Source organism: Giraffa tippelskirchi, chromosome 4 (genome assembly GCF_054371585.1).
Source record: "Giraffa tippelskirchi isolate mGirTip1 chromosome 4, T2T-mGirTip1v1.2.pri, whole genome shotgun sequence".
In the NCBI taxonomy this organism is placed as follows: Eukaryota; Metazoa; Chordata; class Mammalia; order Artiodactyla; family Giraffidae; genus Giraffa; species Giraffa tippelskirchi.
The window spans coordinates 157829821-157846553 of NC_137278.1; the positions used below are offsets into that span (position 1 = coordinate 157829821).

Sequence of the window (16733 nt, forward strand, 5' to 3'; positions counted from 1 at the left end):
TAAGCCCACTCATATTTCATGTAAATATCTCCTGCCTTATGTCAAAACTGTTTTTTCAAGAGCAAAAGAATTTTTCCTTTAAATTAAAAACAAATTCGAGATTTTAAATGATTGTTTCCCATTGTACTGTTGCTTTCCTGTCTCTGTTTTTTTGACCTAGAACGTAGAGTCCTTGGTGGGAAAAGGAAGGGCATGATCATTCATCTCCATTAACAGTCTTGAGTGGTTTCTGTGATCTAATCATCTCTGAGTCAATAGACATGTAAATGCTCATGAAGTTAGAGAAACTATTCATCCACACTGGACTTTTACTTAAGCTCTGTCTACATCCTTCATAGTCATGTTTCAGAGAATGTCTCATTAACTGGGCAGATCTTTGAAAATTATACTCTTTCTTTGAAAAAAAACCTCTTATTGGATTTATGCCAACAAAAAGCAGAACCCTTTCTTTAATGGTTTACTATTTGGGGGGAATGTAGGGAATTGTTGTTATGTTCTAAATTCATTTATGATACCATGGTACCTTAGAGCAGAGTCAACCAGATTGCATTCACAGTGGAACCAAAGCCTGCCATTTTTCAGATGTTCAAGTTCACTGCAGAGATGAAAACAAGAATGACCCAAGTGCAGGTAACCACTCTTTATTTCATCAGTTTGAGTCCATTATTGTCTGTGTCTTACTCATGTATTTGGTCTTAAGATAATCTGAGTGCCGAAGAATTGATGGTTTTGAATTGTGGTGGTGGAGAAGCCTCTTGAGAGTCCCTTGGACTACAAGGAGATCAAACGAGTCAATCCTAAAGGAAATCAACCCTAAATATTCATTGGAAGGACTGATGCTGAAGGTGAAACTCCAATACTTTGGCCACCTAATGAGAAGAGCTGACTCATTGGAAAAGACCCTGATGCTGGGAAAGATGGAATGCAGGAGGAGAAGGGGAAGACAGAGGATGAGATGGTTGGATGGTATCACTGACTTGGTGGACAGAAGTTTGAGCAAGCTCTGGGAGTTGGTGATGGACAGGGAGGCCTGGCGTGCTGCAGTCCATGGGGTCGCAAAGAGTCGGACACGACTGAGCGACTGAACTGAGCTTAAGATAATTTTAAATATATCTTCCTCTTCATCATTCTTTTCTCTCTGTTATTAGTCATCTTGTTTTCCAAAATATGGTGCTATAGGAGACAATTCTACTTCATGGAGAGTGAGCAAGGAGATTGTTTTTATGACTATTGTACTGTGCCCACCTGACAATTTTTACCCCTTATCAATGAAGTTAACTGATGTGTATGAGTGGATTGTCTGAGAATTTCATGACTTCTCTCCCTTGGATGAGCAAATGAAGGATGGAGTGTCATCTCTTTTGTAAAAATCAAACTTTTCCCCCCATAACCATGAGTTCACTTACATTTGCAAGCATCTGGGGCAGAGAAAGGTCTTCGGAGGTCCCGGTAGAAGCCTGGCTTACATCGCTGGCAGTGCTGACCTTCTGTGTTGTGCTGACAGTCATTGCAGACACCACCACTATGATTCCCTGATGCCTCCCACACATTAATGTCAAAGTGACAGGCGTCAGCATGTCCATTACACTTGCAGGCTGGGGGAAAGGAGGATCAGAGGAAAACAAACAATTAAAAATAAAATGACAGTTTCTCTAGTATTCAGGCAGTTAAGAATAGGGTAAGCTGACTGCTAATTTTTTTAAAAAAATTCGTTTTTTCAGGCTCATAAGTAGAAAACAGCATTGTGGTTGCCAAGGGGGTGCGAGGATGGGGAAAGGATAGAGTGGGAGTTTAGGGTTAGCAGATGCAAACTATTATATATAGAATGGATAAACAATGAGGTTCTACTGTAATAGCACAGGGAACTACATTCAATAAACTGTGATAAACCATAATGGAAAAGAATATAGAAAAAAGAATACGTGTGTGTGTGTGTGTGTGAGAAGTTGCTTCAGTCATGTCCAACTCTTTCGTCCCTTAAAGACTGTAGCCCGCCAGGTTCCTCTGTCCATGGGTTTCCCCAGGCAAGAATACTGGGGTGGGTTACCATTCCCTCCTCCAGGGGATCTTCCCGACACAGGGATCAAACCCGTGTCTCTTATGCACTGGCAGGCGAGTTCTTTACCACTAATGCCACCTGGGAAGCCCTATGTATGTATAACTGAATCACTCTGCAGAAATTAACATAACATTGTAAATCAACTGTACTTCATTTTTTTTTAATTTAGTTTTTTTAATAGTATACATTTTCACAATACAGGAGTCAAAACAGTGTAAGAAGGTTTATATATTAAGAACTCTAGTCTCCCCATCCCTATTCACCCTGTTTCCTCTGGCCCTCAGTAGTTTCTTTCCTTTCTTCCTTCCTTCTCTTTCATCCTTCCCTCCCTCCCACCTTCCTTCAAACCTAGAAGGAAACTTCTGGTACACAGGGGTTAGTAACTTGGCAGATAGATTGATTTGCCTTTCATGAAGTACTGTTCTTCAGTCATTGTACTGGTATGAGGTGGTCTCCTAAAGAAGCCTTAGTTTTCTTATGGGAGAGGCTTGCAAAGTTTTTTATGTAACAGATTCTCAAAGTCATTTCTAAGATTATAGTCAGTAGCACCAAGTGACAAGTCTCTGTGTTCTATATGTATTTAGATATGCAGCTGGTTTCTGTGGAAAGGGCCATAATGGCACTCTAGGAATTTGGGAGAAATTCTTTAGATTCTCTTGATGAGTGATTTAGAATAAGGATCTGGACTTTTTCCTGGAGGTCAGCTGTATTTGAAAATGTTTTTGCTATTGTTTTTCATTGTTTCCTTGATGTGTTATGATATTTGGACCAGATTCATAGTCTTTAAAAAGCATACTATAAGATAATTTAAGATTTATGCTTAGAGGAAATCCTGTACATTTCCGTGAAACTAAAATAAATCAGTTATGATTCCAAACTACGTATGGGAAGAGACTTTTCACAATTTTACCCACTGTATTTGCCTTTAAATCCTAGTAAAATTGAAGTTTGTTAGTATAAACATTGTTATGGGCACGTGCATTTCTCTGTGCATGTATATTTCTATTTCATGTATGTTTCATTTTTAATGGCAAAGAAAAAATTGGTTCACATTCCCATATTTTTTACTCTTCTATATAATCTCAAACCTCAAACCCAAAGTTAGCCATGACAGGGTTAGTCTCATTCTTGATGAAGTGGCATAGTTTCAAATCTAATTTGTTCTTAAAAGTATAAGTGAAGAGACAGGCATTATGGTATTCCAGAAAAAAGTATTTAATTTGGAGTCTGAAAACTAGGGATCAAGTCCTGACTCTATCCTTTACTAACTTTGGCAAGATACTTAAAATTTTATTGGACCTCAATGAACTGATCTCTAAGATGGGATTAATACCACCTACTTCATAGGGTTGTTTTGAGAACTGAATTCAAGATACCTATTTTCATTATTATAATTCAGTATCTGTGAACTCTAAACCTCAGTTGCTTTGTGTCTTGCCATGTTTTTATTATGTCAAACTCTCAAGAAGGGTGCTCAGGTTCAACATAGAGTCCCTGCAAATGAGCAACACATTCTTGGCAAAATAATCATATCAGCGACTTTGCAAGCAGTAATTGTTTCCAATGGCTGAAGTCACAGTGGGGAGTGGTATGGTCTATGTTTGTGTAGGTTAGCATCTATCACCTACCACTTTATATTGTGTTTCTCAAGACAACAAACGAGAAGTCTACAGATGTTTACTTAACAAAGAAGGCTTTTGAGTCTGTGGACTTGGTACTTACTTCTGCACTCATTTGGAGACCCTGTTTTTCCATCAGCTGCCTCCCAGGGGCGGTCGTTATATAAAGGTGCACAGTGTTGGCAGTGGGTGCCCGCTGTGTTGTGCTTACACATACACTTTCCATGAACCTGCAAAGAAAAGTAAGAGCTAAGAGCACAAACAACGCTAGGAAAGAACATTCTTCCCACCACCTCATCTCGTTGGTTGGCTTTAGCCATATGACATTCATTCACTTGAAGACATTAGTCACCAAGATGAGAGATCCTTTCTTTGATCTGTCTTTGCTGTTAATTCAAAAAACCACAAAATATATATTTTTTGACAGCAGGATACATGACCCAAATAAGCAATTCTGAGATAATTGCTAGGCATTTACTTAAATTTTTTATACTTCAAATTTTTTTTATTCTTTACACAAAAGTAATATATCTTCAATACAGAAAACTTAGATCTTTCCATGTCATTAAATGTTTTTGTACAACACCCATTTTAATGATTTCCTTGTACAATATACAGTTTATTTGACCAATCACCTATTTTTGGTTATTTAGGCTTTTAAATATTTTATACAGTATATTTTAATTCTGTAATTAATATCCTTGTAGCTATTGTGTACATCTTCATTTATTTGGAATGTGTTTTCTAGAAGTAAAGTTGAACAGTCATCATCTGTATATTTTTAAGGCTTTGAAGACATTTTGTCATAATTACTGGGCATTTTCTTTTAATCCCATAATTCAGAGTAGCTGAGGGGTTTTTTTAATAGTATTTTTCACAAGGAGAAATATTTTAGTGGAATTATTTGGAATCTGAGCATTTTATAAGAATTTTAATATTTTGTATTATCTCATCAGTAATTTCTAAAAATCAGTATTTGGGATCATCTGGAATACTTCCTAATAACTAAGTTTGCCATGAATTCCAGTACCAAAAAGAATCTATTGACACATGATGTCATGACTGTACAAATGAATGTTTTTGAAGTAGCTCAGAGACAGAGTCCCAAGCTTGGATCTATGAAGTGTTGTTGTTTGTTTTTTCTTGAGAAACAGTATAAAAGATAAATCAATGTAGAGGTAATAAGTTATATCAACTATTTACAATTATTTAATGAATATCTACTAGAGAAAGTTGCTATATTAGGCAATGTTTGGTACACAAACCATTACAAAACATGATTTCTGTCTTTAAGCAAAGTACAATGTAGCTGGGTAAAAAAGATTTACATAGAAAAATTATGCATAAACAAGACAATAAATAAACACCTAAGAAAGAAAATTATGTTGGAATTCAAAAGATGCAGAAATCACCGCAGATTAACAGTGACTGAGGACTCTATGAGAGAGACTGGTTTTTTAGATGGGCATTGAAGTTGGGCAGTATTTCTGACAGGCAGAAGGGAAGAGACTTTCCAGGAAGAAGAAACAAAATTAACAAAGCTGTGGTTCTAGGAGGCTAGGGAAAATCTGTGAACAAAGTTTATTTCAATACACCTGAAATATTCTGACTGCGATGATAAAGGAACTACTAAAAATGAGACATACTTAGACTGGCCAGAAATAAAATAAATCTTAGGGTTCAATAAATGTGGAAATAGCTACAACCAATACACTGAGGTACTACTGCTCGACCTAATTTAACACTTGAGTAAGTTGTGTTGTCTACCCAAAATCTCCTTTTTCTTTTCATTCTCTTGGAATATATTTATTTGGTTCCACTGGTAGAGGCACTCTGGGAATAGCATATGCATTATCCAAGTGTGTTATGTGACTACTGTGGACCTTTATGCACACATAAAGTTCAAGTGCAGGAATTATTCAGGGCTTGGAGGTCCACGGGCTACCTGTGAATGAATCACATGAGACCTAAGAGCCATCTTGCTAAATTTGGTTTCTATGTATTATAAACTAAGGTTTTTGTGCTTAATGAAAAGGAACTGTATCTGTCCTTTTAGTTCTTAGGGATTAGCTAGGATATAGATTTTTTTTAAATGGTAGAATTGACTCAGAGTACAATATATTACAAAAATTTTTGTTGATTTTATTTATAGAAACTCAGCTAATATTATAGATTCAATGTATTGATTTTGTTCTTGGAATGCCCAAGTATGAGGTGAATTATAGTTACCTTTTTTCTTGGGCTTTTCTTTGTGACTATCTCTGCTAGGACTTGTTTGTTTATACATAAAATCCCATGGAGTTGTTAAGAGTTTACTATACATCACTATTCACACATCCAGGTAAGAGCTAAAGACAACTTTGCAGTTAAATTTGGAGATCTGTAGGAATTCAATTTTCACTACTCTATAAGAATGAGGTGTTTTCATCCTAGCTCCTGAATATCTAATTTTTCATATATTCTGGTAGAAATGCTCCAGTCCAACTGCTTTTTATTAAATCTTTAAAATTCAACATTCTTATCATCATTAAAAAGAAATAGAAATTCTATCAAATAACTTCCACAAGGTAAGATTCTTTTTCTTAATTGAAATATAGTTGATTTACAATGTTGTATTACTTTCTGCAAAGTAGTTCAGTTATGCATATACATATATATATATATATACACATATATATACCTTCTTTTTCATATTCTTTTCCATTATGATTTATCACAGGACCATGAATATAGTGCCCAGTGCTATAAAGTAGCTTGTTGTTTATCCATCCTATATATAATAGCTTGTATCTGCTAGCCCCAAACCCCCACTCCTTTCCTCCCCGACACCCCCTTGGCATCCACAAGTCTGTTCTCTATGTCTGTGAGCCTGTTTCTGTTTCATACATAAGTTCATTTGTGTCAGATTTTTTTTTAACTAAAAAATTTTTACTGAAATATAGTTGATTTACAACATTGTGTTTCAGGTACATATATATATCTCCAGCATATATATATATATATACCTCCAGCAGTGCAGGTGGATTCTGCTGCAAATTATTGCTACTTTTCTTTAGAGGAACTAAACTATCATTATAAGTCAGTTTATCAGGTTTGGTCTTGGAATGCCCAAGGCCTGCATGTAATTTCACCCAACTCAGGTTAGTCCTGATCCACAAATTCCGGGACTCAGGAGACCAAAGACACTTAGGGAACCTCATCAAACATTCACGTGCATCACAAGATGATGTGGACCGGTCAGTTCCCTCTGGAGTAAGGATCTCAAAGCACTTCCTTGCGCCCACATGCAAGGATTAGGATGAACCTCCCAGGGTCTGAAAGATGCCAGCCCAGCAAATATTTCTGCACACAGAAAAAGTCAAGGAACTGTCATTTTGAGAATTACTAAAAATAGTTGTAAATCATTACCTAGACCATTTGAAACAAGAAATCCTTTCTCAGCGATACAACTGTTACTGTTCAAGCTTGAAAGATCACCCACAATTTGATGCTTGTGAAAAATGTGCAAGTGAAACTAGGTCTTCATTGGGAAAAAAAACAGAAAAAGGAAACTTTAGTAACAAGTTAAACAAAGCTCTTGTTTGGTACACAAACATAAACTAGATAAAGAGCAGGAAAATGGGATTATGTATTTAAGGCTCAGTTGAAGAAGAGTGGTGTCTGGCTGTGTAACTGGGAAATGAGAAATCAACTTTAACAACAAATCTACAAACCCTAATTATACAAGAGTTATACCTTGGCATTTTGGATATTCTATGAATTTCATAAACCCCTCCATTATACTGAGAGTACATTTCTCTGTTGATGTCAAAAGTTTCTTACTATATCCCAGACAGGGAGGGAATCATACAAACTTTGAAATAAGAAATTTAAGGGATTACTAGAACAGCTTGCTCATGAATACCTGTGTACTTTGGTGACAAATATGATATATTAGAGGTAAATAGACATGGAAGAGAAAATACTACTCCTTCATATGTAAGGCTATAAGAATCTATGTGGGAACAAAATGAGGAAATTATTATCTTTCAAATTTGTCATTGTAAGATACACATCTTGCTGAGAAAAGCTCATTTTTAATTGTTCTTTGGGGGCAGAAGGCCCTCTAGTAGTCAGCAAACGTAGACTTGAGGAAATTGGCCATGGCAGGAGGTTGTTAGAATCTGGCCATTGGCAATGTTAAGCATAAGGGTTGGACAATCGCTTATCAAGATAGTGTAGAATATTTAAACATTAAATGGAAGATTGGCTTTGACAGCTTTTAAGGTCCTTCTAGTCTTAAGGTTTTATGATTCTAAGGCCTGCCTCTGTGTATTGTGAATACTGCCCGGTTGGAGGCAACTACCCATAATCCTTTCTGAGCTACCAAATAGGACGTAAATGTCATATGGCAGGGTCTTATTACCATTTCACCAAGAGTGTGCCCAAATGATGTGAAAGTCAAACAAGGGAGAGTTAGGAGAAGATCTCTCCTTTTTAGCAGGCACTACCTGATGTGGCAGAAATGAAAAAGTAAATGTTAATAGTCTCTGAAGATGGATTTGCATATGTCGATAATGACTATACCAAAACTAAAATAAGTTTTATTCTTTCTGATTTTTCTCCTATTTTCCTCCTTCTGTACTGTATTTTCCCCATTGCTTATGAGAAAAGTAATCACAGACCGTCATTCTAGCACCTGCCTTCCAAATAAAGGTATATTTCATCATCCACAGACATCCACCATAAGAAATACGAAAGCAAATAATAAATATGGTTAAAGCTTTGGAAGACTCAAATTAACTGAATTCTTTTATGAATGTCTGATAAAATTTGCTTCCCAGCTGCTCTCCAAGAAAGAAAGAACCAACTATTGTTCAAGCCCTACTAAAATTTATAATGAAAGCTAGTGGGAAAAAAAAGATTTTATAGCCAAGCATTCAGAAATTCTTGAATTTCATCAACTGGGTACTTTACTTGAGCTCCTGTGCCATTATTGTTTACATATACATGATTTTATTTTCTTTCTTTACCATTCAACTTTGAATTTCAATGGAAAATGAATATCCTTTCATACCATCTTTGCAATCTTAAAAAATGTTTGTGAAAAGAGAATACAAACAGTGCCTATTCTATGATCTTAAGAAAAATGCCCACTTAAAGGCAGCTATGGCAATTCACAGACCTTCATTTAGTTCTGATAAATGATTTAGAAAAGTGGAACAATGCTTTGCAGCAACTTTAGACAAGATGTGAAGGAAAAAAAACTGATTTAATTTCTAAAGAGATAGTATGTCCCTTTTAGAGAAAAGGATTAGCTTCCAAATGAATGGACTTCTTATGTATGAAAAGAGATAAATTCTAATAACAGGCTAGCCTGTTAGAATCTGCTCCTCTTAAGCAGGACAAAAACAGGCACAACAATGCTACAGCACAAACCTTTGAATAGAAAGCATTGTGAGAAAAATGTGTCTTTTCATTAACAAATAAAATCTTTCTCTACTCCTATTAAAGGTATGCATATTTCAGTTTAACAGAAGTGGTAGTTCTATGGAGAATATGTAGCACAATAATTGAGTTTGGTAAAAGGAGGCTTGAAACATAGTGTCAGAATGGAGTAAAATAAGTTGAAGACTGAATATTTCAAACCCTTGCCCAATAATATATATGTCGCAGGATTATAAGCAGTGGAAAAGCTCTACAATCTATTCTTTGGTTTATACTTGAACACTAGAGAAAACAGGTCTTGTAAGAAAGCATGAGCAATAAAATAGATAGGTATAGAGCAGAAACAATTATTATTAAAGAATGAAATCAGCCACAGGAGACTTCTGTCTTCCCAATCAGCCTGTTGCCTGAAATTCTTCCTATCAGGACTCATTCCTTTAGCCCCTGAATAACGTTTTAGGTTCAAGAGCTCCCTACAAAAAGAGACTTAAGTTCAGAAAGTGTAGATCCTTAAATTATTAGCAACAAATGTATCAGCAGGGATTATAACCATCTGTTCTCAATCCTAGAAGTGTACTCAGAGTTGCCAGAAGAAGGAAGTATCTTTCTGGGAGGGAAAGGGAATGTCTAAAAAGGAGAGGGAAGGAGCCCAAGATAAACTGTGCCTACTTCACTAAGGTGCCAAGAACCTTGCTCTGGCTGACAAACCTGGAAAAAATGCATGGAGCCAATGCAAATTTCATAACAAAACTGCATTTAAGTACACTGTATGGTAATCATGTGTTTATATACATCTCTCTAATAGATTATAAGCTCTTGCAGGGAAGAAACTATGGCTTAAATTTCTTTGAATCCCCATTAACTGGCATATAATAGGTTTTCAATTGATATGTGTTAATTTTTTTCATTCAGCCAATATATATTCAATGGAACATGGAGAACCTTAGTTATTGAGTTTAGTTCCATTTTTAAAACTTACCAAGAAGAGAGGGTGCTAATTATTCATTTGAAGTGGGAATGGGATACTTCTGTTTGTCGCCAAGCAGGATTTGGGGCAGAACAGGGTTGAAAGATATTCAGCTTTGTCCAGAGCACTTTTGGACAAGTCACACTGGTAAATATGATGCTATGTAGAGAGTTAATGTAAGCCCAAGGCAAAAGGTTAGTTAGGGAGGGAAATGAGAACAATAAAGATGAAGATGATGATGATAAATAATAAAACTAATAGTAGTAGTTAATATTGATTAGCACTTACTGTGTACCAGGTGCTGTTCTAGGCATTGTATAAATATTAATTCATTGGATTTACACAAGAACCCATAGTATTTTAGTTGCTAAGTCGTGTCTGACTCTTGTGACCCCATGGACTATAGCCCACCAGGATCCTCTGTCTATGGGATTTCCCAGGCAAGAATACTGGAGTGAGTTGCCATTTCCTTCTTCAGGGGATCTTCCCAACCCAAGGATCGAACCCAGGTCTCCTATATTACAGGCAGCCTCCTGCATTGCAGGTGGATTCTTTACCAACTGTGCCACCAGGGAAGCCCCACAAGTACCCTATAAGGTAGGTATAATTATTGATGTCATTTTACAAGTTAGAAAACTGAAGCCGAAAGAATTTAAGTAATTTACCCAAGAATTCTATAGCAGTCTGACTCCAGAGTCACCATCTTAACCCTTAAATGACCCTGGGGAGTAGGATTTTTGAGAGATCTATTTTGGCCAAATATTTTCAGTGTGTTACTTAAATAATACTGATGTTTCAAACCAATTTGTCTGTCCTTAAAGAGCTCCTCAGGACAAACGTTGCTATGGACTCAAAGTGACTCATTTCAAGGGTATTCTGTTCTTGAATGGATTATTTGTCCTCTTCCTCTGTGAGAAGCTTAGCAATTTTGGCAATGGGTGAATATAGGAAGATTGGCCCCATTTCCAACACCTGGCATCAATAAGTTCAGGGCATGTAGGAGTAGAGAATATTTTTAGCTTCTTATTGGTGCAGTGTAAAATCTATCTGTACTTTGGAAATTCTGATGCCTCCTAGGGGCATTTCTGGGCCACTGCAGGTGTTAACAAGTCTTAACTTAGAAGTGAAAGTTGCTCAGTCCTGTCCAACTCTTTATGACTCCATGGGCTATAGTCCACGGAATTCTCCAGGCCAGAACTCTGGAGTGGGTAGCCTTTCCTTTCTCCAGGAGATCTTCCCAACCCAGGGATTGAACCCAGGTCTCCTGCATTGCAGGTAGATTCTTTACCAGCTGAGCCACAAGGGAAGCCCAAGAATACAGGAGTGCGTAGCCTATCCCTTCTCCAGGGGATCTTCCCAACCCAGGAATCAAATCTGGGGTCTCCTGCGTTGCAGGTGGATTAAAGATTTGCTCTTTGTGAATAGCCTCCCTTTTGTTATCTGTTCTCCCTAATAGATATGATCTGGTAAGGATAGATAGTAATACTGTGTAGTGTGATAGCTTTTACAGTTAGTTTTTATTTATGAAGAATGGTAAAGTATGTACACTGCACATAACCTAATGATTCAGGTCAAAGTTAACATTCAGGTTGTTGGTTTATTTCCAATTTTTTTTTATGTGCAAAACTTTGTATGCCCCAAAGCTTTGATTTGTATATCTAAATGGCAGTTTTTCTGTGCCATTGTGCTTGCTATTTATCAGAAGAAATCAGCAGCTGAGGCACTATTCAGAAGCATGGATCCACATACACAGAATTTCGAAATGCTACTAGATCTATGTATTCCCAATTGTGGACATTAATTTTAAGATTTCTTAAAGATGTATTTCAGTAGACTTTTGTTTTGTAGTATGACAGTTAGAACTGAGAACTAACTAAAATCAAGTTTTGTGGTTTATCTTTCAACATACCACATGGCCCTTGCTGAGAAATTAGATGATTGGTCAAAACAAAGCAAAACATACAAAATCAAACCTTCCAAACCCAGTATCTGCAGAAAAGAAGGCAGAAACTTCTCCAGGACAGAGAAAAGCTTTTTGGACCTTCCAAATCAATTTCAAAATACTTTTGAGTTAAAAAATATTAATAAAGTAACCTATTTTAAAAACCAAGTGAAAGATTTTAAAATATTCCCATTGTTTTAAAATGTACTATTAGCTCAACAGTGTTTTTTGTAAGTGAGCACTTTAGTTTAAATTTTGGGTTCTTCGGTAAATTTTAGGTAGGATTTTCCTCTTAGCTTTCAGACTGATGATTTCCTAGAATAAAGAAAATCTATCTTTGTGAGTCCAGGGCTAGGGACTACTTTTATTTATAACCATGGGCAGGATCAATGCAGGATCTTTTGTAAAACCACATTATTAGAATACTTTTCTTTGCATTTTTCTCTAATTAACAAATAATATTCTTTCTATTGGATAAAATTGTGATAAACTTTGAAATGCACCCCTCCCGATAAAGAGAGACTAAGTGTTCTGGCTAACATACTTTTCTAGATTATATCTGCTTTTTTTTTTTAATTGAAGTATAGTTGCTTTACAATGTTGTATTTGTTTCAGGTCTATGCCAAAGTGATTCAATTATATATAAATATATATATATATTCTTTTTCAAATTATTTTCCATTATAGGTTATTACAAGATATTATAGTTCCCTGTGCTATACAGGGGGTTCTTGTTGTTTATCTGTTTTATATATGGAATTTGTATCTGTTAGCCCAAAACTCCTAATCTATGCCTCCCCTACTTTTCCTTTGGTAATCATAACTCATATGTCTGTGAGTCTGTTTCTGTTTTGTGAATAAGTTCATTTGTATCTTTTTTTATATTCCACATATAAGCAATATTATATTGTATTTGTCTTTTTCTGACTTATTTCACTTAGTATGATAATCCCTAGGTCCATCCATGTTGCTGCAAATGGCACCATTTTATTCTTTTTTATGACTGAGTAATATTCCATTGCATATATATATATATATATATATATATATATATATGCACACCACATCTTCTTTATCCATTTATCTGTTGATGGACATTTAGGTTGCTTCCATCTCTTGACTATTGTAAATACTGCAGCTATGAACACTGGGGTGCATGTACCTTTTTGAATTAGTTTTCATCTTTTTTGGATACATGCCCAGAACTTGGATTACTGGTTCATATGGTAAGTATATTTTTAGTTTTTTAATGAACCTCCATACTGTTTTCTATAGTAGCTGCACAAATTTACATTCTCACCAACAGTGTAGGAGGGTTTCCTTTTCTCCACATCCTCTCCAGCATTTATTGTAGACATTTTAATGATGGCCATTCTAACTGCTGTGAGGTAATACCTCATTGCAGTTTTGATTTGCATTCTCTTAATAATTACCTATGCTGAGCATCTTTTCATGTGCCTGTTGGCCATCTGTATGTTTTCTTTGGAGAAATGTCTACTTAGGTCTTCTGTCCATATCTGCATTTTATTATTACTGAACTATTTCACAACTCCATAGGCTGTAGAAAATTAACAATAATGCAAATAGTTCTCCACAGAAATGCAAGTCAGTTGTGTCTGACAGTGCAGTTGAACATTTCTTATCATATTGACGTGTTTTGCACCTCTTTGTAAATATATTTATTTGCCAATGTATGTGTGGTTTTTTAAATTTTTCTCTGAAGCAGTAGTAAGGTCTTACTGGCCCCTTATTAATTACTGAGTTAAGTAAAATTGTTGACACATATTTATTTTATATCTGTGTGAATCATGACTTTACTCTTTAAAAGAATATCCTTTAACATTGCCATTTCTTATCCTCTACATGTTACCTAAAGTTCTTCTATGTAGACTACTTAAGAATATACTTCTAAAAGTGGAATTTCAACATGCTATATGTAGTTAAATGGGTTTTGAACGTCTGATATCTTTACAAGATTAATTCTACTAGCTTTGCATTTCATCAGGCACTTCATCTCTCCTATGGAGACTGTAATAAATATTTCAGCCATAAAAGTGCAAATAGAATTAAACTAAAAACTGTGATGCCTAGGAGGCTTCTGAAGATTACATTTAGATAAAATCAAACTATTACCAATTTACGTGAATTTTTTTTCTATCCTTACTTCATTACATAGAACTATCTCTTATTTGCTTTTTGTTTCCAATGAGCTTTACGTATTATTTCTGACTACGGGCTTTTAAAATGATGTCTATCCAACAGACTTACTTATTTGGATAAATCCTATAAATGAATACTTAGGTTACATGCATAATCTGGTTTCAGATTTGCATGTGTACAATGTAAATAAAGCAAGGCACTCGGAGTTTAAGACATTTATTTTGGTATATCTATGGAATTACCTCAAAATGTCAAGTTAGCTCCTTTTCTACAGTTACAATTTCTTCAAGATACAGAGCAAGAGGAGATTGACAAATACCATTAGATTCTTGCTACAGTTCTTGTTTATAGGCAGACTTTGACTTTACTAAAAGACTATATAAGAAACTATCTTAGTATACAGATTCGACATTTGAAATCTGTTTCAAGCCAGACTGCTACCTGGTTACTGTGTTGAGTTACTGGAACAGTCGCACATAGCCATGTGACCCACTTCATCTCTGTTCTTCATTTGATCTCAGTTAAGTCTTATTTTCATAAGTTCACTTTGCACTTATCTTTTTATATTTAAGCTTTTCCAGGGTCACAAGGCAAGTCAGTGGCAAAACAGGGAACAAAACTCCCAAGAGAATCCAAAAATATTAGAGGCTTCCATCTTAGAACAGTGATGTCATCAGGAAGATTTTTTTTTCCTTCCCACAAACACCTAAAATAACTTATTAGGATAAACTTTGAGGGGAAAAAAGGACAATTTCAATATTTTATCTATTTAATTTGAATAATTTTAGAAAGAAAGAGCAAAAGTGGAGTTAACAATATATAACTTCTATGCTGTTAAAACTATTAACACAACAACTATCAGACAAGAACCTGAGAAACTAAGTGAAGGCAAATACTAGGAGAACTCATTTTGTAAGCAACTTTTCTGTCAAGCCGCATTTGACACAAGAATGAAGGAAGGTCTTGTGGGGGTTTGTTCAGTGTCTTTTAGGATTTAGATGGGTTTTTATAATTAGTAGAAGACCAGGTAAATTCTATTAGAAATGCTGTGGGGGATTATTAAGTACTTTTCACTTGCTCAATGTGTTCACATAGCTTCTGGTTATTTTAAGGAAAATTCCTTGTCACAGACTATTTTGCATTCTCTTACAATTTTAATTCATTCTACTTCACATTTCTCACTGTTTTTCCTCTTGACAGTTCTGTTTAACTGTCACTCAGTATTCTATACAGTACAGAGGGTGTTACAAAAGTTGACTTGTTTAAGATAAATGAGCCCCTGATTGTCGTACAAGAAGCCAATTGCTAGGGCATGTTTTCTTCCATAGTCTTTTTTTGTTAAATTAATTCATTCAGATGCTTCTTTTCACATTGGAAAATTGCTTGTTTCTAGGTGAACCTTGTAAAACATAGTCTTCATTACTGAATATGTTCATATGAATGATCAAGGTGGAAATACTGATATATTAAAACTTATGCTTATTTGATAACTCTATCAGAATGTCATTACCAAATCTGTGATCATTTGTATACATCCAGAAACAACAACTGCAGCTACTGAAAGAACTAGTTTTATTCAATACCCATCCATCCAAAGCTACTGCTTTTTAAAACAGTCCCAGCTAATGACTGGGACTTGAAAAGAAATATATTCATTTTGTAAAGTTCCTTTATAACCAACCATAAATTGGTTTGTTTTTTAGCTTTTGATTTTTGCTTACTGAGATTATATTCACATAGCATAAAATGCATCATTTTAACTATTTTAAAGTATATAATTCAGTAGTTTCAAGTATATCCAAAAAAATTATGCAATCATTGCCATTATCTCATTCCAAGGCATTCCCATTACTCCAAAAAGAAAATCTGTGTCCATTAAGCAGTTACTGCCCATTCCTCCCTAAGCTCCAACTCCTAGCAACCACTAACCTACTTTGTCTTTATGGATTTGCCTTTCCTGGACAGTTCATATAAAAGGAATAATACAGTATGGGGCCTTTTGTGTCTGGCTTCTCTCACTCAGCATAATGTTTTCAAGGTTCATTCTTGTTGTAGCATGTATCAGTACTACATTCCTTTTTATGGTTGGATAATACTCTGTTGTATGGATATACCACATTTTGTTTATTCATTCATCAGTTGATGAACACTGGGTTGTTTCCACCTTTTGGCAAGAATAATGCAACTATGAATATTCAGGTACAATGTTTTGTGTAGACATTTGTTTTCCATTCACTTGGGCAGATACTACAGAGTAGAACTGCTGGGTCATAAAATAATTCTATGTTAAACTATGTGAGGACCTGCCAGACAGCAGCAGCACCATTTTACATTCCTACCAGCAGTGTGTGAGGGTTCCAATTTCTCTGCATCCTCAAAACTTATTATCTGTCTTTTTTGTTATAGTCATTCTAATAGATGTGAAGAAGTATTTCATTGTAGTTTTGATTTGTATTTCCCTAATGACTCAGAATTTCAAACATCTTTTCATCGGCTTATTAGGCATTTTCATATCTTCTTTGGAAAAATATCTATTTAAACCTTTCCCCCATTTTTAAA

General features: G+C 35.4%; 1 protein-coding gene across 10 annotated transcripts in view; it reads right to left on the reverse strand.

Moving 5' to 3' along the window:
- Positions 1-16733, reverse strand: part of NTN4 (netrin 4) — a 111863-nt gene that overhangs the window by 41172 nt on the left and 53958 nt on the right. For all 10 annotated transcript variants that reach the window (XM_081595306.1, XM_081595304.1, XM_081595302.1 and 7 more), the window contains 2 exons: positions 3782-3908; positions 1407-1595 (listed from right to left, as the gene is read on the reverse strand). In XM_081595306.1, the coding sequence (XP_081451432.1) occupies positions 1407-1595; positions 3782-3908 (316 nt within the window). The remainder of the gene's footprint in view (positions 1-1406; positions 1596-3781; positions 3909-16733) is intronic.